This window comes from Scyliorhinus canicula, chromosome 5 (genome assembly GCF_902713615.1).
Source record: "Scyliorhinus canicula chromosome 5, sScyCan1.1, whole genome shotgun sequence".
Classification (NCBI taxonomy): domain Eukaryota; kingdom Metazoa; phylum Chordata; class Chondrichthyes; order Carcharhiniformes; family Scyliorhinidae; genus Scyliorhinus; species Scyliorhinus canicula.
The window spans coordinates 27,631,740-27,654,719 of NC_052150.1; the positions used below are offsets into that span (position 1 = coordinate 27,631,740).

The following is a 22,980-nucleotide window of genomic DNA, read 5'->3' on the forward strand; positions in this document are numbered from 1 at the left end:
TTCTTCTGCTGTTGCAGTAAAACATGGTGAGCATCATACGTCCTCCAGCAAGTGATTTACAAGAACCAGGTCATGTCTGGGGTAATCTGTGCAGAGCGAAGATGACAAATTCTGGTTTCAGTATCCGAAGGAACCTTATCCACTTGTAAAAACTAGATGGCTGTATTGGCTGCATACATTTCAAGAGTGCTTTGGGCAGAGGGATGAGAAACCCCAATTGCACCATGTATATGGATGAAATTTCAGTCTAAAATTGAAGGACCGAGATGTTGGTTATTCGCTGTCACAGGTCCATTAGTAACACCGTTGCTTCTGACTCGATGTTGTTCATTCAAATCCTACCCCAGAGACTTTGGAAACGATCTACCGGTTGCGTTGCGCCCGAATGGAAGAGGCCCCCTGTGGGCTTCCCAACAGCCAGTACACCTCTCAAGATCTACGCAGGCCTCGTGAGGTGCCGCGATTAGGAACCCACCCACAATGGGGGGGACCAAACCACACAGGCCGAAGTTGGCGTGATAACTGGGGGGGAAAAGAGAGGAGTGGGGCCTCCTAGTCCATAGGAGGCCCCGAGGGTGATCAGTGACACCACTATTGAATGCTCAGTGGCACTGCCAAGCTGGCAGGAGCACTGCCAGGGTGGCAGTGCCAGGCTGCCCAGGTGCCAGGATGGCACTGCCAACGGTCAGAGCCTGAGGGGGATACTATGCCCATGAAAGGAGGGTAGAGGTGGGGTATTGAGAAGGGTGAAGCGCAGGTATGAAGGGGCCTCAGGAAGGTTTGGGGGGGGTGAAGAGTGGAGGCCCTAGAATGGGGGGTCCCCAAAAGCGGGTGTGGGAAGACCTGGAAAAGAGGGCCCTCAGCAACCTCCTAGCATGGTGTCATCACTTGGGGGGTGGGGGGGGGGGGGGTGGTGTGGGGTAGTGCACATGAGTGTGTGTGTGAGGGGGGTGGTGTGGGGTAGTGCACATGAGTGTGTGTATGAGGGGCGGGGGTGTGATGGAAGCAACGTTGCCCATGGTTTGGGGGACCCTCAAGCTCACTTGGAGATCGGGGCACCCTTTGAAAATGGTGGTCCGATCTCTGAGGAGCCTGTCTGGCCAGTGATTTCACCACCCCAGTGATGAAAATAATTCTAAGGGCGGGATTTACCGACCAACCCGCCACATGTTTTTCGGCGGCGGAGGTGAGATTTTCTGGTCCCGCCTTGTCATGGGGATTTCCCGTTGACTGCATAGCCCGTCGCTGGGAAACCTGTGCGGCGTAGGTGGGACTGGAATACCCCGCCTGCGTGAACAGCCTAACTGTGGGCCAGCCCGATGAGAAACTCCCCAGGGCCCAGAAAAGAGTCACTAGATAGCAGTGGGGAACTCGCTGACAGAGCCAGGGAGAAACTCCCAGCAAAACCCGCTACAAATGTCACCTCAAAACTTTTCCATTAGATTGCGTCAATAATTGAGACTGACGCTTCAGTGAACCCCTGATGGAGTGCTGCACAGTCCAGGATGCCATTTGTTTGATGGGGGGGGCTTCAGTTGCCCTCTCAGGTGGACATCAAAGATCCCATGGCGCCTTTCAAAGAAATGGGGCTGGTTTAGCACAGTGGGCTAAATAGCTGGCTTGTAAAGCAGACCAAGGCCAGCAGAGCGGGTTCAATTCCTGTACCAGCCTCGCCTAACAGGCTCCGGAATGTGATGACTAGGGCTTTTCACAGTAACTGCACTTGAAGCCTACTTGTGAAATAAGTGATTTTCCTTTTCAAAACAGGGAAGTTCTCCCCGGTGGCAATCCTTTAATAGTTATCCTTTAATGAACATTGATAAAACTATATTACAACAGTGACTACACTTATAAAAAAAAAAAATCCTTGATTGGCTGTAAATGCACGCAGAGGTTGTGCATGGCATTCTGAAAATGCTCGTTTTAATCACAGTACTGAGAATTGATAAATTGACCTTGACTCATTCTTAGTCATAAATAGACACTCATAACCTGACTATTCTCTTCCCCCACCGTCTGTTTTTCACCACAGTGGTGCTTCCTCCAGAGAAGGCAGAGCCATGTGATGGGTTCACGTCGACTTTCAGTCAAGAGGATGGAGAAAAGTGCCCCGGGAAAGAAACCAGCCGAGGGACAGGCAAGAAACGGTTGAACTTTGATGTGAGTTTTGCAATTTGGGAGATGGTGAATCGTTATTGAATAAATGGTTTTGGGGAGAGTTTGGGGAAGAAAAAAAGGTTGATTTGGGTCTATTAAGAACAAAATGTTCAAGCAAATGTGGGTGTTTTGCCTTGTATGGTGCCTATTTACTTTAAATATCACAAAAGAGGGGATTCTACAATCCCAGTAGGGAGTTGTAATCACAGGGAATATGGTTGAAGAATCAGGCCTACATTGCTGGAATGTTATGTCTGATCTGTACAACAGATCCTGCTGGAATTGGAGGGTGGGACATGGGGGGGGGGGGCAGGAATAGGCCATTCAGTCAACCTAGCCTGGTCTGCCATTCAATTGGATCATAGCTGACCTGTCACTTGAGGAAGTGACAAAGTTAATTGATGAGGGAAGGGCTGTAGATGTCGTATACATGGACTTTAGTAAGGCGTTTGATAAGGTCTGGCAGGTTGATGGAAAAAGTGAAGTTGTATGGGGTTCAGGGTGTACTAGCTAGATGGATAAAGAACTGGCTGGGCAACAGGAGACAGAGAGTAGTGGTGGAAGGGAGTGTCTCAAAATGGAGAAGGGTGACTAGTGGTGTTCCACAGGGATCCATGCTCGGACCACTGTTGTTTGTGATCTACATAAATGACCTGGAGGAAGGTATAGGTGGTCTGATTAGCAAGTTTGCAGTTGATACTAAGATTGGTGGAGCTGCAGATAGCGAGGAGGACTGTCAGAGAATACAACAAAATATAGATAAATTGGAGAGTTGGGCAGAGAAATGGCAGATGGAGTTCAATCCAGGCAAATGCGAGGTGATGCATTTTGGAAGATCAAATTCAAGAGCGGACTATATGGTCAATGGAAGGGTCTTGGGGAAAATTGATGTGCAGAGAGATCTGGGAGTTCGGGTCCATTGTACCCTGAAGGTGGCAACGCAGGTTGATAGAGTGGTCAAGAAGGCATACAGCATGCTTGCCTTCATCGGACGGGGTATTGAGTACAAGAGTTGGCAGGTCATGTTACAGTTGTATAGGACTTTGGTTCGGCCACATTTGGAATACTGCGTGCAGTTCTGGTTGCCACATTACCAGAAGGATGTGGATGCCTTGGAGAGGGTGCAGAGGAGGTTCACCAGGATGTTGCCTGGTATGGAGGGTGCTAGCTATGAAGAAAGGTTGAGTAGATTAGGATTATTTTCGTTGGAAAGACGGAGGTTGAGGGGGGACCTGGATTGAGGTCTACAAAATTATGAGAGGTATGGACAGGGTGGATCGCAACAAGCTTTTCCCAAGAGTGGGGGTGTCAGTTACAAGGGGTCACGATTTTAAAGTGAGAGGGGGAAAGTTTAAGGGAGATGTGCGTGGAAAGTTTTTTACGCAGAGGGTGGTGGGTGCCTGGAACGCTTTACCAGCGGAGGTGGTAGAGGTGGGCACGATAGCATCATTTAAGAAACATCTAGACAGGTATATGAATGGGCGGGAACAGAGGGGAAGTAGACCTTGGAAAATAGGAGACAGGTTTAGATAAAGGATCTGGATCGGCGCAGGCTGGGAGGGCCGAAGGGCCTGTTCCTGTGCTGTAATTTTCTTTGTTCTTTGTATCTTAATTTAATTTACCCACTTTTTATTCCGTGTCCTTTAATAACCTTGGCTATTGATCTCTGTTTTGAAATTTTCAATTGACCCAAGCTCAACAACTCTTTGAGAGAAGGAATTCCAGATTCTATTATCCTTGTGTGAAGAAGTGCTTATTGACATTAACCCTGAACAATCTCGTTGTAATTTTTAAGGTTATCCCCACCATAGTCTGGACACCACATCAGAAGTCGTTCCTCTCCCCATCCCTCGACACAATCACATCCTTCAGTCAACTTAAACAACTCCATTACATCCAAACTTAATCTACTATAATCAAGACAATTACTTCTGTTGTGTACAAGCCTTTACTCTCCTGTTTTTGATTTTACCTCTTTAAAATCATTTCTATGAATCACATGACAAAATTGGTTACCCTGTTGATGTTGCAATGCGGTACGTGTCATCGAAGACACTAGTTTACTGATTTCCTCCAACTTTGCTTCTTTAGCCTACAATAGAATGTGATCTCATACTTAAGTTACACAAATCACTTACTACAAAGTGTTTCAATGCAAGAACTTGAAGTTGTAATATACTGGCAAAATTGTTAAACTGATAGAAAACACATATGAGGACGAGGGGCTGTCCAATGTATTAGCCGCTAAAGTCATGTGTGGCGAATTGGGAATCTGGATGCGGGGAATTGACATCTGATCAACAAATAGGAAATGAGTAACAGACCCTATCACTGTACATCTGATTTCAATTCCAATATTTGCACACAAGATACTCGTGATTTTAAATCTTTTGTGCACTGCTTGGGAAGCAAGTGAGAGGGAAAGTAGAATGTGAGTGTTTTGTTACTGAATGGTGTTGGATTGGAGGTAAATATACCCGTGCAAAATACATTTACCTGTATTGTGCGTAAGGTGTTTTGAGTGCATGTGTCTAAAATGGTGCCACTGTAGTTACATTGAAAATGAAATGAAAATCGCTTATTGTCACGAGTGGGCTTCAATGAAGTTACTGTGAAAAGTCCCTAGTCACCACATTCCGGCGCCTGTTCGGGGAGGCTGGTATATTGATGATTAGTCATCCATTTCTATTGTACAATGCCATGCCAATGCGTGAGAGTTAGTGGGTAAATTTGGCGTCGAGCTGAATAGTGGGCACGTGGAAAGTCTCCGATTTGACTTGTGCATCTTTTGTTGAGATTGCTAATCTCAGCCTTCAGCGCGGGATTGGAAAGAATTAAATTGGCTTTTGAGTAGAGGGGTTGGAAAAGGACAAAATCAGCCAAGATATCCAGCCCAAAGCGCTCCCCAGCAATGTTCACTGGAGAGGTCGGAGTGTGTAGATGTCAGGTTAACTAGAGTTGCCAGCACAAAGCCTGCACATTTAGATGGGCATTCAGGTAGGAGAGCTATCGGTACCTGTAAAACTAACCCAACAAGAACAGCTTCCTTCGATTAAGTGGAGGTCTGTTCTGTTTTTCCAAAGTGTTAATTAAATACAGGATAAAATAAAATGAAAGTACTGGAGTTCAAAGAAGAACATAAAAATTAAGGCAAGTTAATTGCTAGTTAATTCTGAAATGATTTACTAATTCTTAAATATCCTGCTATGAAGGGATACTCTACCTCCACCATTTCCCTGCAACTACAGAGCTTAATAGCAGAGTCAGCCCAGGTTTTGCATTAGTGCCACACTACACTTGGGTGTTCTGATATACCTTATAATATATGTAGTATATATATGCATAGCCCCTAGTCTCCACATTCCGGCACCTGTTCGGGTACAAAGAGGGAGAATTCAGAGTGTCCAAATTACCATATAGCACATCTTTCGGGGCTTGGGAGGAGGAAACCGGAGCATCCGGAGGAAACCCACACAGACACATGGAGAACATGCAGACTTTGCACAGACAGTGACCCAAGCCGGGAATTGAACCTGGCCCCCTGGTGCTGTGAAGCAACAGTGCTAACCATTGTGCTACCGTGCTGGAGGTAGAAGGTGGGGGAGTGGCACTGGATGGACCTTTCCTTCAGACAGGCAGCACCGAAACAACGGGATGAATGGACTCCTAACAATTCCCTGACACACAGGAAATTGTGGACAGGAAACAGGTCATTCCATTTTGTTCATCTTCTACCATCCTGGTTGTCATTTGACACATAGATAATGGGAAATGTTGGTGATTCACAGTAATCTACATCTATCAGTTTACAGCAGATACAATACAAGGAATACAATACGCCGGAAAGATTATTTTAATATTATTTCTGCGGATGTGGGCATTGCAGGCAAGCATTTGTTGCCCATTCCCAGTTGCCCCTGAACTGAGTGGCATTTTTTTAAAGAGTCAACCACATTGCAGTGGATCAGGAGCCGCACATAAGCCAGGCCAGGCAAGGACAGCAGATTTCCTTCCCTGAAGGACACTAGCGAACTAGAAGGGTTTTTTAACGACAATTTACAACATTAAGCTATGACAACATTTTAATCTGTTGAAAGAACCCTGCGAGTTGAGGAGAGATTTAGAACAGAGAAATGCACTTTCTTTTCAGGAGCTAGAGTGTGACGTGTCTGTTGAAGAAGATAATCATCAAGAATGGACCTTCACTCTTTATGATTTTGACAACTGTGGCAAGGTTACTAAGGAGGTACACTTACATTTGTTTCTGCTTCTGAGGGGGTCATGGTGTGTTATGTGTTTCATGCTACCAATGTAAACAATACCGATATAACGTTTAGCTCCTCATATTTGGGAGAGCTATAGGCACAAGATAACCAGCTCTGAAGAAGCTTGTTGCCTTCATTGAGATGTATTCATGTTGTGTTGTCCAGTAGTTTCTGCTACTGCTGCTATGTTGGAGCAATTCCAGGTTCACTTTGGTTCGTAAATGGATGGGGTGAGATGTGCCTGGTTTGTCAGGATGGCCACCCACTTGAGGCTGTGGACCCAAAAGGCTCAAGAAATTGTAGTTAAGTTTTGACTATATGATGCCTGAAACAAATCTAAGCCTGCAGAAACACTATTTGAGCAGAAGTTCTGTCCTTGCCAACCCCCCCCCCCCCAAACAGGGTTGAAGAAGTGAGTGAGAGATGGGGAATGGTCTACAAGCATCCATTTTAATTCTAGCTCATCTAAAATGTTGGATATGGGAGCTCCTTGGCCAATTTCTACAACAACAAATATTGATAGTGAGGCAAATTCTTTGGAAAATAGGAAATGAAGGATTTCTTGCTGAGGACATCAAGTGAGATAGGTTTTTATTGCAGTGAGATTCCGTGAATTCTTTAGCTCGTCAGCCTTGGATTGTTCCACAATCTCTACAAGCTCTTTAATCCATCATATTGCATGTCTACTGTTTAATCGTTTTGGTCTAACATTTGGAGCGGGATTCACAGCGGCAGAAGGTGGTGCGCAGGCGGTGGGATTCTCTGCTCCCGTCTTGCTCACCGTGGCTTCAATGCACAGAACAAATGAAAGTAATGTTGCCCATTCACTTGGGTTCTAGCCAATAACACTGTGCCAGCTCTCTTCAGGCCATCCAAGACCACAAACCCTTTGACATTTCCTTATCAAGAAGAATGGCCAGAAGATGCTCCTCCATGGTACCATGTGGCGCAGTGGTTAGCACTGGGACTGCAGCGCTGTGGACCCTGGTTTGAATCCTAGCCCCTAGGTCACTGTCCGTGTGGCGTTTGCACATTCTCCCCATGTCTGCGTGGGTTTCACCCCCACAACCCAAAGATGTGCGGTTAGGTGGATTGGCCACGCTAAATTGTCCCTTAATTGGAGAAAAAATAATTGGGTACTCTGAATTTATAATTTTAAAAAAAGATGCTCCTCTAAATTGCCATATCATCTGTGAGCGCAAAGACAGTCAACAGGATGCAACCAGTCATGTAGCTGGACACTTCTCAACTGCTCTCTAATGGGACATCTCAAATCTTCCCCTATTGGGCCGTCATATTGAGACAATTACAATTTAAGTCCCGTATTGTTGATGACCATGTTACCCATTTGGTTTGTACATTAGTAATGTGGCGCTGAATGGTTGGGATCAGATCCTCAATGTGCCAAATGAATAACTACAGCAATGGCTAACTCCTGTTGGTATTGTCTTTACGAAGAAGGTTTGTGTTTTTTTTTGGTTTTGGGAGGGTGAGGCTTGAAAGAAGGAAAACATTTTCAACACGATGATGGGACATTGAATAACAACTGCTGTTGACCTTTCATATAATGTTCCTCACAGAGAGGATGAAATCTGACTATATTTTTTTCAAAGTGTCGGTTCCGGTGAGAAAACCAGGGAGAATCCCACCGGCGCAGATGGGAAAACTCACGAGAACAATATATTTTTTTTCCATGTGAATCACGCACGCTCCTAGCGGCTTGCCTCTGATACGCTTGTCCAGGGATAACTTAATCTCTGTAATCAGTGGGATACTCCATTTAAACAGCTCTTTCCCCCACCCCCCCCCCCCCCCCCCCCCCCCCCCCCCCCCCCCCACCCTCCAACAGCACCTGTTCCAAGTCCAATCGGGGAATGGCTGCCAGGCAGACTGTTGTCAGGAAGACTGCACCATGTTTTACAGAGGGAGACCTCAACAAGCTTCTCGATGCCCACACCTCCACCCTGTCCCTGTAAACAAGTAAACCCAGCTAACTTTTTTTGGACACTAAGGGCAATTCACCTAACCTGCACACAGGGCCGGCCCAAGGCACCGGCAACTCGGGCAGTCGCCCGGGGCGCCATGTGCTAGGGGGCGCCAGAGACTTGGGTCCCGCGCATGCGCAGTTGGGCCGGTGCCAACCAGCGCATGCGCGGTGGCCGCCCCCCCCTCCGTCCGCCCCCCGCCTCGGGCTCGGCCCCCCCGCCTCGGCCCCCCCTCGGCACCGCTCCATTGTTCAGGTCATGACCTTCGTGGTGAAGGCATGAGCTCCATGTTGCAAGGCTTCAACTGCATGGTGCGGGCACTGGTGGGAAATCACGTGCAAACGCCAGAGGACAACGGGGATTCTGGATCTCACTTCAGCTGCCCCTCTATCCCATGGAAGAGCTCAGAGTCCCCGGGCAGCTGAAGGGAAGAGAACGAGCAGGAGCGCAGCCCTTCCACCCAGCAGATCCTGGGGGTGTCCAGCCCATCTGATACCCCAGCAAAACATCTCTTGCCTTCACACCAGGGAAAGCAGCATTGCAACACCCGTGCTGCCCAAAAGCAGGTGGGGGGTGGGGGTGGGGGGGGGGGGGGGGGGGGGAACACCCTCAAGGCTAGTGGATACCCACCAAGGTCTTCTCAGGTAACTGGGCGTGGAAGTCAGCAGACCATCTAAATCTCAGCTATGGATCCTGGGTACGCCTCAGTGTATCGGGAAGGTGAGGAAGAGTAAGAAACAATCGGCACCTAGTGGGCACAGGTAAATCTCGGCACTAGTAGAGAAAGTACATAATTGTAATAAGAAGCTAGCATTCAAAATACTCCTAAAGAGCCTTCATGCTGACATATCATGGCGCATGCTCCGTAAACCCCGGCCCAAATTCAGTGCTTCTCCCTGTGCAGTGTGAGAATGGCAACGCAATGTCTCTCCCACATCTCGCATTGATGACGCAGTTATGCCGCAAAGCTCTTTGCACAGGCCACCAGCCCCAACGCTCCCCACATTCATGGAAAGTTCCCCCACCCGCCACAGATCAACTCTCAGGTGTGCCAGCATTCTCTAGCTATGAGGATGTCATTGGCTGAAAATCTGAGCGTGTCTGTCCACCTTGTCAAGAGGTGGCGAAACACACCAGGACCCCTGACCTCGGAGGATGCAGTGGCAGCTGAGATGTGCTTTTCTGCCTCTTATAGATCACCTCGTTCAGTGGCAGGTCAGGTTCAGCTCTGTCAGACAGGAGTCAGACATTTTGAACGCATTAAGATGAACATCACTCTGTCCTCACTCAGTGCCGAGAAACACATGGCTATTTAACGCAACTCCCATTGAGTAAGGCGCCTGAACGGGGAATGCGCAGCCGAGATCCCACACAGCCCTGCACAGTGGGAAGCTCTTAACCTCCTCCTCATCACCACCCCCTCCCCTCTCCCAACACCCACACCAGCAACCCTGGCTCGATCGTGCATACATGCAAAATGCCAGCTTGGCACATTGGCAGTACCACCTCTGCACCTTGACAGTGCCTGACTGGCACCTGGGTGGCATTGCCATGGTTCCCAGGTGGCACCAGCAGTGCCAGGGTACCACCCTGCCCAAAGGGCATGCAGCCGGGGGCTTCCAATCCTCTGAGAGACCTTGGGCGAGTGCCGTTCCGTCTGGTCCCAGTTTGTGGGGATCAGTGCTGAACGGTGCTTGCCCGAGGTGTCTGCGGCGAAGGGGTTGAATTCCAAAGCCTCTGGTACCTCAGGGAATCTGCATATTAGCGGGAGGCTTAATGCCATTGTGGGCGGGATTCACATCACAACGTCTTGCGAGATTGCATTGAATCTCACATGGCGTTGCAAGCCAGATAGATCCCAGGAGCGGGGTCACCCAGCTTTCAACAGTCACGCTGTGCCACGGCGAGCTGCTTTTCGGGCACAGCATGGCCATTGGATCGCACACTGGGTGACTGCCTTCCGTAACACCCCCATTCAGTTTGGAACATGACCGTGAAGTTCCAGTCATCTGTCGTTTAATTCACCTTGCTGGCCCCTCTATTCCCTGCTTCATGCAGCGTTCCTAAGAAATTCAACACAAGCTTGAGGAATAGCACCTCATCATTCAGTTAGGCACTTCATAACACCGAGTGCAACCATTTCAGACGGTAACCACTGCCCCCATTTTACCTCCTTTTATTCTTTGCAGGTTCTGTTTTGCTGTCTTATTTTTCTCTCTCTTTGCTTTTGATCGGCCGCTGATCATCCTCCTGCCATTCACACCTCCTCATTTGTTTCTTTCCTTGTCCCATTACCACTCTCTTTTCCTCGCACGCCAGGCCTTTAGCATTCAGTGCCTCCTGCCTTCCTCACTATCACAGACATTCCCTTTTCTTTTTTCCACAAGTCAATGATCCGAAATGTTGGGCTGGGTTCTCCGATTTGAACACATGGGAACAGTGGCCGTTTTACACCTGGAAAAATGGCGCCAAAGCTGCAGTGATCCTCCATCTGGTGGGGGGGCAGGCAGGTACGCAGCATAAATCCCCCCCCCCCCCCCCCCCCCCCGGCTTGACCTGCGGATGCGGCCGGAGAATTGCCGAGTATGTGGCATGCGCATGGTGCCAGCCGTGCATGGACACGGCCTGCCAAATACTGCCCCCTCTAATCAGCCCTACCCCCCCCCCCCCCCTTGGAACACACCCCACCAGTGCCTACAGCCCCCGCCAAAGCGCCCCAGCGTGTGGAATGGCTGCCCCCCCCCACCCCCCGACTGTGCTCCTCTGTACTGAGTCCGCAGCTGCCTTGCCGGATTCACGAAAATAAAAAGGACAAGTGTTCCATGCTGTCGGGAACTTGGCTCATTTGGGGGCGGAGCATCGGGGCGGGAGGACCTCGGGTGACGTCCTGAGGACGCCCCGAAGGTGGGCGGCGTACGTTTTTGTGGGGACGGAGCACCGCAAAGGTGCCGGCGCCCCGGATTTTGGCGCAAAGGGGGATTCTCTGGCCGATCGCCAAACGCGATTTCGGCGTCGCTGACCAGAGAATCCCGTCCATTAACTCAGTTTCTCCACACACACATTGTCTGACCTGAGTACTTCCAGCATTTACATCATTATTTCAGATTTCCAGCATTCCAGCATTTGGGCAGCACGGTAGCATGGTGGTTAGCATAAATGCTTCACAGCTCCAGGGTCCCAGGTTCGATTCCCGGCTGGGTCACTGTCTGTGCGGAGTCTGCACGTCCTCCCCGTGTGTGCGTGGGTTTCCTCCGGTGCTCCGGTTTCCTCCCACAGTCCAAAGATGTGCGGGTTAGGTGGATTGGCCATGCTAAATTGCCCGTAGTGTTCTAAAAAAAGTAAGGTTGGGGGGGGGTTGTTGGGTTACGGGTATAGGGTGGATACGTGGGTTTGAGTAGGGTGATCATTGCTCGGCACAACATTGAGGGCCGACGGGCCTGTTCTGTGCTGTACCGTTCTATGTTCTATTCACAGTATTTCGCTTTCATGATGTGATACTAAGGTTAGGTGACGTTAAGTGGGAGGAGGCCTGTGTGAGGCACAAACATTGGGAATTGGGCTGAATTGAGTGTGCCTGGTCTGTGGGGGAAAACAATTATCCATCATAATCGCATACTTTGGGTAGGATTGTGCCTATTTGTTTTGTGCAGAGATTCTCCAGGTTTCACACCAGGAAAGCACATGACATTTGTTTTAGTCTAAATCAGGCTTGCTCAACCTATGGCCCGCAGGCCGCATTGCGAACCATGGAACTCTGTGGAGCAGTGGTTAAAATGTTGGTAGACAGGTCAGTGAGCTTGAATATTTCTGCAGGGGCCTTCCCATGATTGTTGCTGATAGGCTCACTATTGCGACAGAGAGAGGCACTGGAGCAGACTAAGCTTTCCGGTAATTCCATCTGCTTCCCCTCAGCTCCCGGATCTCTGGCCCAAATCCCTCCCCTTTGGCTATGCTTTGGCTGCTTTCACCCAGCTCCCAGTTCTCTGGCCTGGCTCCCGCTGTTTGTCCTGGCACCCCCACGCTCCCCTTCTTCTCCCAGCACTCCCTTCGGTGGACATCGGTCGAGGGCCACTAGGCCTCAGGCCTCACTTCTGTCATGTTCTGTAGACCGACTGATCTGAATGATCAACTACAGAACATCTAGTTTAAATAATTTATTATGAAACAACTGCGTGATAAAGATAACTAGGATAAATAAAATGATATACTACTAACACTAACTAACTTGCTATAGAGCTACTGCAAAATACATCTACCCTCCAACACGACTTACTTCCAACTCCCCAGACACAGGGTCACGTGGTGGGTTTACACTGCCACGTGGCGGTCGGAGATCATATATAAAATTATCTTCAGAATGGCTTTATACATATAATCACAACTTCGGGTCTCTCTTCTGCTCTTCCCTTCTCGATTTAGTGAGGGTGATTACTTGAGTGTGAGGGTGGGCGAGTGAGAGGGAGGTGGAGAAGGGGGTGGTGAGAGGGAGGGATGAGTGTGTGCCTGGCTCACTTCCAGCTTTGAGGTTTTCATTCACCCTCGCCCACAAAGACCAGCAGGCACACTCACCGTGAATGAGGGTGAGCGAGCGAGTGAACATCCTGAGACTGGGAGTGAGCTGGACACGCCCATCCTCTCGCCCTTTCACACTCTAATAGCCACCTTTATTGCCCTTTTTTAAATTGTCAATTTATTGTCGACTTTCTTTTGCTCGGCAAGTTTCTTTTCCTATGTCGGCCTTTTTTTGAAATTCATGTAAAATGTTTTGTCAAACATTAACATTCTGAAATTTGTTTAGCCCTTCCTCCATGTGAGGAAAAATTGAAATGTTGCCTCACCAGCCTGGTCTAAATTATCCAAGCGCATGCCAATCATGTGAATTCTGACCTGCCACCAGCGGGCATTGGCAATTGGAGAGCAGGGTTCCTCACTTCCAGCAGTTACTGGGAAATGTGTGATCATCCACTTTAAATCAAGGATAGATGGGGCCCAGAATATTTTGTAAATGATTAGAAGCTGGAAGCTGTGGAGGAGCACAGAGATTTAGGGATGCAAGTACAGAAATGGCAAAACTGGTGCACGGGTACTAAAACAAAATGTAAAAGGTTAATGGAATGTCAGCTGGAATGCAAAGGGGTGGGAATTATGCTTCAGTTGTATTGAGCTCCCTGTAGATTGTAAATAGACTCTAGAGTACATGCATTCAATTCTGGGCATTGCTCCTCAGGAAGGACATATTGGTCTTGGAGGAGTTACGGTGTTGATTTTCATAGAAATTACAGTGCAGAAGAAGGCCATTTGGCCCATCAAATCTGCACCGGCCCTTGGAAAGAGCACCCTATTTAAGTCTCCACCCTATCTTTGCAACCCACTAACCCCAGGTAGCCTTTTGGAAACTAAGAGACAACTTAGTATGGCCAATCCACCCAACCTGCACATCTTTGGATTTTGGGAGGATACCGGAGCACCCGGAGGAAACCCACACATGGGGAAAAATTGCAAACTCCACCTAGTCACCCGAGGCCGGAATTGAACCCGAGTCCCTGGAGCTGTGAGGCAGCAGTGCTAACCACTGTGCCACCATGCCGCCCATCACCAGGATGATACAAAGGCTAAAGGGCTAAATTACGAGGGAAATTTGCACAGATGCTTGCTTGTCTTGAAATACAGAAGATTAAGATGATTAAATGATTTGCTAGGATCGATAGCGATAAAGTATTTCTTCACGGAGGTAGTGGTCACAATGGACGCAGAGAAGGCCTTTGATCGAGTAGAATGGGAATATCTGTGGGAGGTACTGGGATAGTTCAGATTTGGGCGGGGTTTAGTGACTGGGTCAGGGTGCTGTATCAGGCTCTTGTGGCAAGCGTATGGTCCAAAAGGACAACATCTGACTAGTTTAGGCTGCATTGGGGGATGAGACGGATGCCCCCTCGCCCCACTGTTGTTCGCATTAGCCATAGAGCTGTTGGCAATTGCACTGAGAGCCTCAAGGGGCTGGAGGGGGCTGGTCCGGGGGGGGGGTGGGGAGTTGGAGCACAGGGTCTCGCTTTACGCAGACGACTTGCTCCTGTATGTATCGGACCCAGCAGAGGGAATGGAAGCAATCATTAGGATTTTGGGGGAATTTGGCCGGTTTTCGGGGTATAAACTAAATATGGGGAAAAGTGAGATGTTTGCGGTCCAGGCAAGGGGACAGGAGAGGCGACTGGGGAGCTGCCGTTTAGAGTAGTAGGGGGAAGCTTTAGGTATCTAGGCATCCAAGTGGTGCGGGAATGGAAACGGCTGCACAAGCTAAATCTGGCCTGACTAGTAGACCAAATGACGGACAATTTTCAGAGGTGGGAAGCGCTCCCGCTGTCACTGGCTGGGAGGGTGCAGACGGTGAAGATGACGGTCCTCCCGAGATTCCTGTTTGTGTTTGTGTCTCCCCATCTTTATTCCATGGTCTTTCTTTCACAAAGTGATCACTGGCTTTGTATGGGCGAGTAAGGAGGGGGATGCTTGAGTGGAGCCAGGGAGAGGGTGGGCTGGCGAATATAGCCATGATTAGGAAGTGGGTGGTGGGGGGAGGGTCGATGTGGGGGCGTATGGAGGCGGTTTCATGTAAGGGCACCAGTTTAGGGGCGTTGATAATGCCGGCACGGTATTTCCACCAGCCCTGTGGTGGTGGCAGCCTGGAGAGTCTGGGGGCAATGGAGGAGTCATGTGGGAGCAGAGGGAGCATCGGTTTGGTCTCCAATTCGTAATAATCACCGGTTTGCCCCGGGAAGGATGGACGGGCGGTTTTGGAGATGGCAGAGAGCAGGGATTGAGAGAATGGGGGATATGTTTATAGAGGGGAGCTTTCCTAGCCTGAGGGAGCTGAAGGAGAAATTTGGATTAGTGAGGGGAAACAAATTCAGGTACCTGCAGGTGCCGGACTTCCTACCCTGCGTAGGAAGTCCCGCAGGTTTCAATATTCCTACCACAAAGGTGGATACAGGACAGGGTAGTGCAGGGTAGTTTCCAGAGGGTGGGTGGGAGAAGGGAGGGTCTCGGACATTTACAAGGAACTTATGGGGTCAGAGGAGACACAGACTGGGGAGCTGAAGCGCAAGTGTAAAGAGGAGTTGGGAGGAGAGATAGAGGATGGTCTCTGGGTGGACGTGTTGAGTAGTCAACGCGTCCACAACATGTGCTCTATTAGCTTGGAGGGACTCAAAGCCCATGAAGTCGGGAGACCTGGCTATTGGACATGGCTAGTTTTCTCTTTTTGCAGAAAATCAACTTCGCCTTGAGAGGGTCACTGTTAGGGTTCGCCCCGAGGTGGCAACTGTTCGTCGACTTCCTTGTGAAAAATTAATCGTCAGCAGAAGGGGTGGGGGGCTAGTTTATCTAAGAGAAGGGGTTAATAAAGGTGGGACCTGTAAAGGAGGAAGACAGCTTTTGCATTATGTTTATAGATTCATGTATATTGTTTATTTTGTTGCTGTAAAACCAAAAAATACCTCAATAAAATGTTTATTTAAAAAAAAAGTATTTCTTCACGTGGAGGGGAGTTCATAAGTGGGCATAACCTTAAAACTAGAGCCAGGCATTCCAGGAGCAATATCAGGAAGCACTTCTTTGCACAGTAGTGTAAATCTGGAACTTCCGGAAAAGGCTGCGGTTGTTGGATCAATTGGAAGCTTCTAAATTCAGATAGTATGAGAGCAGTCAGGGATATGGATTGAGGTACAGGTCATGACCTTATGGAACAGATAGAAAGGTTTAATGGGCCACTCTTGTTCTTGAGTTACAGACTCGGAGGAGCTAAATTACCTTCTATTGCTATATGGAAACTTGGGACTCAAGTTTCTTAATTGTTAACTAATCTAAAATGTTGCAACATATTAATGTGCCTGGAATTTGAACATGACAGTTAAGATTTAACATTCTGGAAATGGAGGATATCATATAGGGCATGGACTCGTGTCTGAACAATCCATGTGTCTGAATATTAACCCATAGGAAGAGTTTGTGTGCAACCAAGGAATTTTCTTTGAATTATGCGTAACTTGTGAACTGTTTGTATTTTTTTTGTAGGACATGTCTAGCTTGATGCACACCATCTATGAAGTTGTAGACGCTTCAGTAAACCAATCCTCTGCCAGCAGCAAGACACTGAAGGTAAAGTTGACGGTGACCCCTGAACCTTCTCATAGGAAGAAAGACGGCCTCGCCAACAGTCAAGGTAAACCTCTTGACATCTACTGTAAGCACAACATTGAATAGTTTGCTTATTGTTTGCATTACTCCTCCTCCTCCCCCCCCCCCCCCCCCCCACCCCCCTCCGGAATGTGTGACTCTGAATGAGAGGGGAATGACCATGGTCCTAACTGGTAGATATTTAGATTTCCTGATCATCAGATATAATTGCATATCTAAACTTTCAAATAGGCAAAACATCACCGCTCTATTCAGTCCTACAAAATGGTCTAAAGTGTCCAGTCTCTCTCTGATGCGGCAAAGGCTTTTTAAAAGTGAAAAGTTACCCTTCAATTTTACGTTGCATCATTATTGTCAAGATATCAGCCTTGACTCAGTGAGCAGCGCTCCCACCACCTGGTCAAAAGATTGTGGGTTCAATTCCCTTTGCAGAGACTTGAGCACAAAATCAAGCCTGAGAACTCCCAAGACTCCCCATTTCCGTGCTGAAGGAGTTCTAGCCAGGGGTGGCCCATTTCAAATGAAACATTAAACTGAGGTCCCGTCAGCCCTCTCGGATGGGCATGAAAGATCACATGACACTGCTCTGAAGGAAATTGTTGATTATCGCTGAAAAAAGAAACATGCTGTCAAAGCTTTTCATCTTGCACTCATCAGGACAGAGCGTAAAATTACCGACAAAAAAAGGGACAATTTATACGGCACAAGAAGAGAAGACTGTTTGGTTGGCAAGTGGACTCTGGTAGAGGTGTTGCCGTGGAAGAATGCACAAGAGAATAGTTTTTTTTTCAACATTTTTTCAGCAAGACACAAGTTCTATACCACCAAACAGTGATGTTGTTCCCAATGTCTGAGCCAATATTTATCCTTTATAGCTCTCAACTGGCACTTAAAACAGCTCTGAAAAAGTCATATGCACTCAATGTTTCACTCAGCACAGATGCTGCCAGACCTGCTGGGTTTTTTCAGCATTTTCTGTTTGCTGTTTGCGGGGCCTTCAAATACTTCAAAAGTATTCAATTGGTTGTAACGTGTTTTGAATGCCCTGAGATCATGACTGGTGGAATATAAGTGCATATAAAAGTTAAACACTGCGGATGCTGGAAATCGGAAATAACGACAGAGAATTCTGAATAAAATGAGATCTGTCAGCATCTGTGGAGAGAGAAACAATTCGGGTCTAAGTGACCCTTCTACAGCATATAAATGCATGTCCGTCCTTTATTTTACTTGCTCTGGATTTTGAACTTGACCATAGCTTCCATGCTCCTCCATCACTTGCCATCAAAACAGAAGATTCCTCAGGGGAATAGATCGCCATCACCTGAATCGCTATGGCAACAGGAATGAACCACACATCAACCAGATCTAATTGGACAACATTGCTCCCAGTTAGCTCCATTTTATCTTCCTCTACTTTAATTTATATAAACTGGCAGTTTGGCCCAAATGGTCTGCGCTGATGTTTATGCTCCATGCAAACCTCCTCCCATCCTTCATTACCTGACACTATCTGAACTTGATTGATTGATATTTATTGTTACATGTACCGCAGTATAGTGAAAAGTATTTTTCTGCAGCCAAGGGAACGTATACAGTACGTACATAGTAGACAAAAGAATAATCGACATAGTACATTGACAAATGGTATATCAACAAACAGTGATTGGTTATAGTGCAGAGCAAGGGCCAAACACGCAATACATGAGCAAGAGCAGCATAGGACGTCGTGAATAGTGTCCTGACATGGAACAGATCAGTCCTAGAGAGAGTCGTTCAGGAGTCTAGTAGTTTTAGGGAAGAAGCTGTTCCTCTGTCTGGATGTGCGGGTCTTCAGACTTCTGTATCTTCTGGCTGATGGAAGGGTCTGGAAGAGGGCAAAGCCTGGGTGTGACAATAAATATCAATTGATCAATCCCCCTTAAGTGCATCTATGCTATTCAACCAGTGCCTCTTGCAGCCTGTCTTAATGTGAGAGCCTGTTTGCAACAATTTATGAGTAAGTTGCCCAGTCGCTTTGCACCCACTCAAGAGAACTGGGCTAGAACTGTCAAAATTTAGAGGGTGAGATAATTTTCATATTCTGCATGAATTAAATCCCAGATCTTTCTCAGTCTTCCACTGAAAGTTGTTGAAAGTGTTACTTACGCAGTACGTGTCTTTGTGTGACGAGCTTGGAAGCTGCTGTGGTGAGCATTGGCTGAGCTAAGCAGGCTTACAGATAGATTTTTATGTCTACCTTTTGCAGATCGGGAAAGCAGTCGGTGCAGGAATGAAACAGAACATGCAGAGGAAATGAAGAGCGTCGATAAAAGGCTGTCTGCTCAGCTGAGGTACTGGGAGCTAAATTCATCTCCTCTAACACATTTCTGGCCTGATTTCTGCATTACAAGGGTCATTGAAAAGCGGGGTCAAGGTGAAAAGCCAATTTTAACCCTTGCTTCTGGTTTCTCGGTAGAATGTGACAAGATCAAGAGGTTGCCAATCTGCAAGGTTCAACTCCCAGTGGAAATTCCCACCAGACAGGAAGGCAAAATCTGTAATCAGTCCCATTGTGCTGTAGCCATCTCTCCAACTTTCTCTTCACGTTGGGAAAGGAACCTTCCAGAATCATTCCCCGAGACATGTTGAGAATTAACTTCTCCCCTCTTCACAAATTAATCGAGCTTTGTTCGTCACAATCCTCATTCCCTTTCCTCGTCAAAAAACTAGCATCCAAATAGCTCGGACCCAACTGTATTGTCCTTCCCTGGAAATCTATTCGTTGGTGTATAGATTCCAAATCACATGGATTGTAACAGGCAAAGAAGGCCGTTCACCATCACTGCTGAAGGACAGTTGGGGGTGGGCAATAAATGCTAGCTGTGAAGACCGCATGCCAATAATAGTAATCAAAACTCCTTCCTCGCTCCTAATCTCTTCACTTTTTAACTTGTGCTCCCCTGAATTTGACCGCAGTGAAAATATGCCTGTCGATCCATTTGAATGTTTTAAAATGCCAATTGTACCATCTCAAGTGCCATCTTTTCTAACATCTTCAACTCTCTTCGCAACTTATCTTGATACCTGAAATATTCTTTGTTTCTCATCTCTACAGATTCTTAAGCCATCTAATCCTAGCGATGATTAGATTGGGTGCAAATTGATTTGTCATAAATGTTGAAAAGCAAGTTCCTCTTACACAGAATACCTGAGGTAGTGTTCTGGCTAGGATCTTGTAGCTGACGGGTTTCTTTTAAGAGACGAGATGGGCTGAATGGTTTCTGTACTAATTTTTGCGAGATGATAAGAATTGCCCATGCATGAGGTCTAACCAAGTGTCTTGTAGTTCATGCCCAATGGTCAGCTGTAACAACAAAATAGAGCTGATGTTTTCACAGGTTGATCCTCTCTGATACTTCAACTCACTATAGTGTTCAGCGCACTGCGCCATTGCTCCATTTAATACTTATTCCGCCTTCTGGTTCCTTGGTCTAATTTTACATTTGTTGTCACTGGAGCTCAAGAACCAGCTATTAACTAAATTCTTCTGAACCTGGTTGAATTAATTTCATTTTATTGGCCAGCCTCCCATTTTGATATAATCAGCTAACTTGATAATTTTCCTTGCCCAATCCTTATTCATCAATGTCGGTTATAAAAAGCAATTGGGCTTCTTGTCTTCATTCTAGCCTCATTGGTAGCTGCCCTTTGTTTCCTAACTTGAGCTAGTTCCTTGGCCAACGTCATCAGCCTTTGTTTCTTGTTATTTTATATTGTCAGCTGGCAACATTTCGAAGGTTTCCTGGAAATCGTTTAAGTATATGTCAGCTGTAGTTTCCCTGATCACCATTTGGTAGAATATTTTGACCCAGGAGGCCATTTGGACTGCTGTGACTATGCTGGCTCTCTGAAAGAGCTAACCAATTAATCCCTGTCCTCTGCTCTTTCCCCGTGGCCATGATCTCTTCCAACGAAACAAGAACTTGAGGAACCCAACATTTCTTAAATTTCTGCTCATGGCCCTTTATGGTCGCACACTCAAACTCCTCTCAAACCTGATGTGCTCTAGTTTCCTGCTATTTTCGCAATTGTTCTCTTTTTTTGAAAAAGGAAGCCACGTTAGTCTCTTGCCAAGCCTTCAGAATCAATCCCAAATTTAGTGAAATTACTAAAGATTGAACATAAAGATTCATTTTTAGACTTCAAGATTCTAGTGAGTTGGCTTGTTTGTGCATTTGGAGTTTTAACTTTTAATGACCCTATATATCCATCAAAATGAACTGCTGGCTCCTTGGCATGCTTCATATGGGTTTCTGTACATTACTTATCCTGCTTAAGCTACTTATCCTTCCACTGTTCCTGGGTAAAGATTGATGAGGAATAACTGATTGGCAACTCTGCTTTTTTTAATATCCCCGGATTCTAGATTTCTACTCGTATTACTAAAGGGACCAGTTTATTTCATTCGTCATTTACTGTGTGTTTTGAAGAGACTTTTATTGCTAATTAAAAGTGCCCAGGTTATGGATGCCTTTATTATGGCACGCTCTTAACAGCTGTTGATTGGCTACAGATCTGCTGGGTCAAAGTTCAACCAAACAAAGGGGGGCAGGTACTGAGGGAGGCATTTTGAAATGAAACCAGACCTTGCTCCAGATGTAGGGAAGTTAAGGATTTGACCTTGGGTTGAGGAAATTGGCTCTGGGTTCAACCCATAAGGTGCCAGCCTGCTGAGATCATGCCGAGAGCTGTTAATTTGCTGGGAGTGGGTCAAAAGGTGAAAGCTCAAAACAAATCTAAATTGTGTTTTGCTTTCTTGCAGAAGATACAACAGTGACCAGCAGCATTCAAATATTCGTGAGCATTACTGTGTTGATGAAAACACAGAGAGAAGAAACCATTACTTGGACTTGGCTGGGATAGAAAACTACACATCCAAATTTGGACCAGGTATAAGGATAAAATGCTCGCTACTTAGATTGCAACTCACTGCATAAAGTATTTCTCCTCTCCTTGTATCATCTTAAGTCACTTTCCTCTGAACCCGCTAGGTAATGAAAACAGTTTCTCGCTAACTATTCTTATCAAAAACCCCTTCAGAATTTTGCACACCTCTATTAACTTCCCCACTGTAAGAATCCTAGCTTCTCTAGCCTCTTCACATAACTGAAGTCCCTCATTACTACCATTCTCGTACGTCTCCTCTACACCCTCTCCAAGGCTTTGTCATCCTTCCTGAAAGGAGTAGTGTCCAGAATTGGACACAGTGTTCCAGCTGAGGCATAACCGGCATTTTATAAAGAATTATGAAAGTGAAAGTCAGCATAGTCCCTGAGGACTGAGAGAGAGAGTTGGCCGGTTGTAATTTAACATAAGGGTCATCGCATCTCAGGTGAGGGGCAAGATCGAGAAGACGAGGCCTCCCTGGATAACCCCAGCCCGTACGGGAATCAAACTTGCGCTGTTGGCATTGCTCTGCACCACGAAACAGCCGTCCAGCCAACCGAGAGAACCGACTAAAGAGTTTTTAAAAATGGGCTGAATGGCATACTTCTGCTCTTGCATCTTCTGGTAATTAGCATGCTTTTGTGTTCAATGTTGACAGCAAACTCAATTAGCTAAGTGAATAGGGAAGTAAGAAGGAAAGTTGCATTCTCGGAGTGGGGGTGGGGGGGGGGAAATGAAGCCACACGATTGCAAGTGTAGAAAACCAGAAAGCCCAGAAACGTGTTAAGGACAGCAAACTATCCAGTTGTTATTGGTTGAGGTCCTCCTTCATTCATGTCCCACTTCCTCATCATCCTTCCCATCTTGGAACTGAAAAATAAACTCCAAATAAATTGGATGACATTCGCTCCCAAGCGAAATGTGCTGCTGCCCAGATTATTTTTAAAATTTATTTCTGCATGCGGATATTTTAGTCTCCTAGAGGCACATCGACCTTTTTTGCAGCCGTCACTGATGTCAGTCCGATCCTTGGGAAAGCATCTATTTTCTTCCGTTTTCTACATGGTCTTGAATGAGTTTTCAAATTCTGGGTGGTACAGATACAGATTGCATTTCCCTGCCATCTCGCTCCACAACTCCCCCCACCCTCACCATCTCTCTCCTCTCCTTATCCCGCCCCAACCTCCTGCCTCCACTAGAATTGGTTTAAAGTCACCAAACTCCTCTTTGTGTAGGGCCTGGAAAGGTAACTTTTATCCCATTAGAGCCTCCTCGAAGCTGCTGTTGCAAATTTGAAAGGTGTGGTGGTATGATTTGCATAGCTGTCTGCCATTGGTGCAGAACACCGGCTTACCATTGGCCCTGGTCAGTCATGTGCCTCTCGACAGATTGGTTGAGACCAGTCATGTGACGGCTCTCCAATTGGTCGAGAGGCTGAATTAACCACGCCTCCA

At 47.0% G+C, this 22,980-nt stretch overlaps 1 protein-coding gene across 3 annotated transcripts in view; it reads left to right on the plus strand.

The window, feature by feature from the left end:
* nkd2b (NKD inhibitor of WNT signaling pathway 2b) overlaps positions 1–22,980 on the plus strand; it is a 144,786-nt gene that overhangs the window by 117,381 nt on the left and 4,425 nt on the right. For 2 of the 3 annotated variants that reach the window (XM_038796810.1, XM_038796811.1), the window contains 5 exons: positions 2,033–2,160; positions 6,308–6,403; positions 16,475–16,622; positions 18,846–18,930; positions 21,402–21,529. In XM_038796810.1, the coding sequence (XP_038652738.1) occupies positions 2,033–2,160; positions 6,308–6,403; positions 16,475–16,622; positions 18,846–18,930; positions 21,402–21,529 (585 nt within the window). The remainder of the gene's footprint in view (positions 1–2,032; positions 2,161–6,307; positions 6,404–16,474; positions 16,623–18,845; positions 18,931–21,401; positions 21,530–22,980) is intronic. The other variant, XM_038796812.1, reaches the window with a different exon arrangement.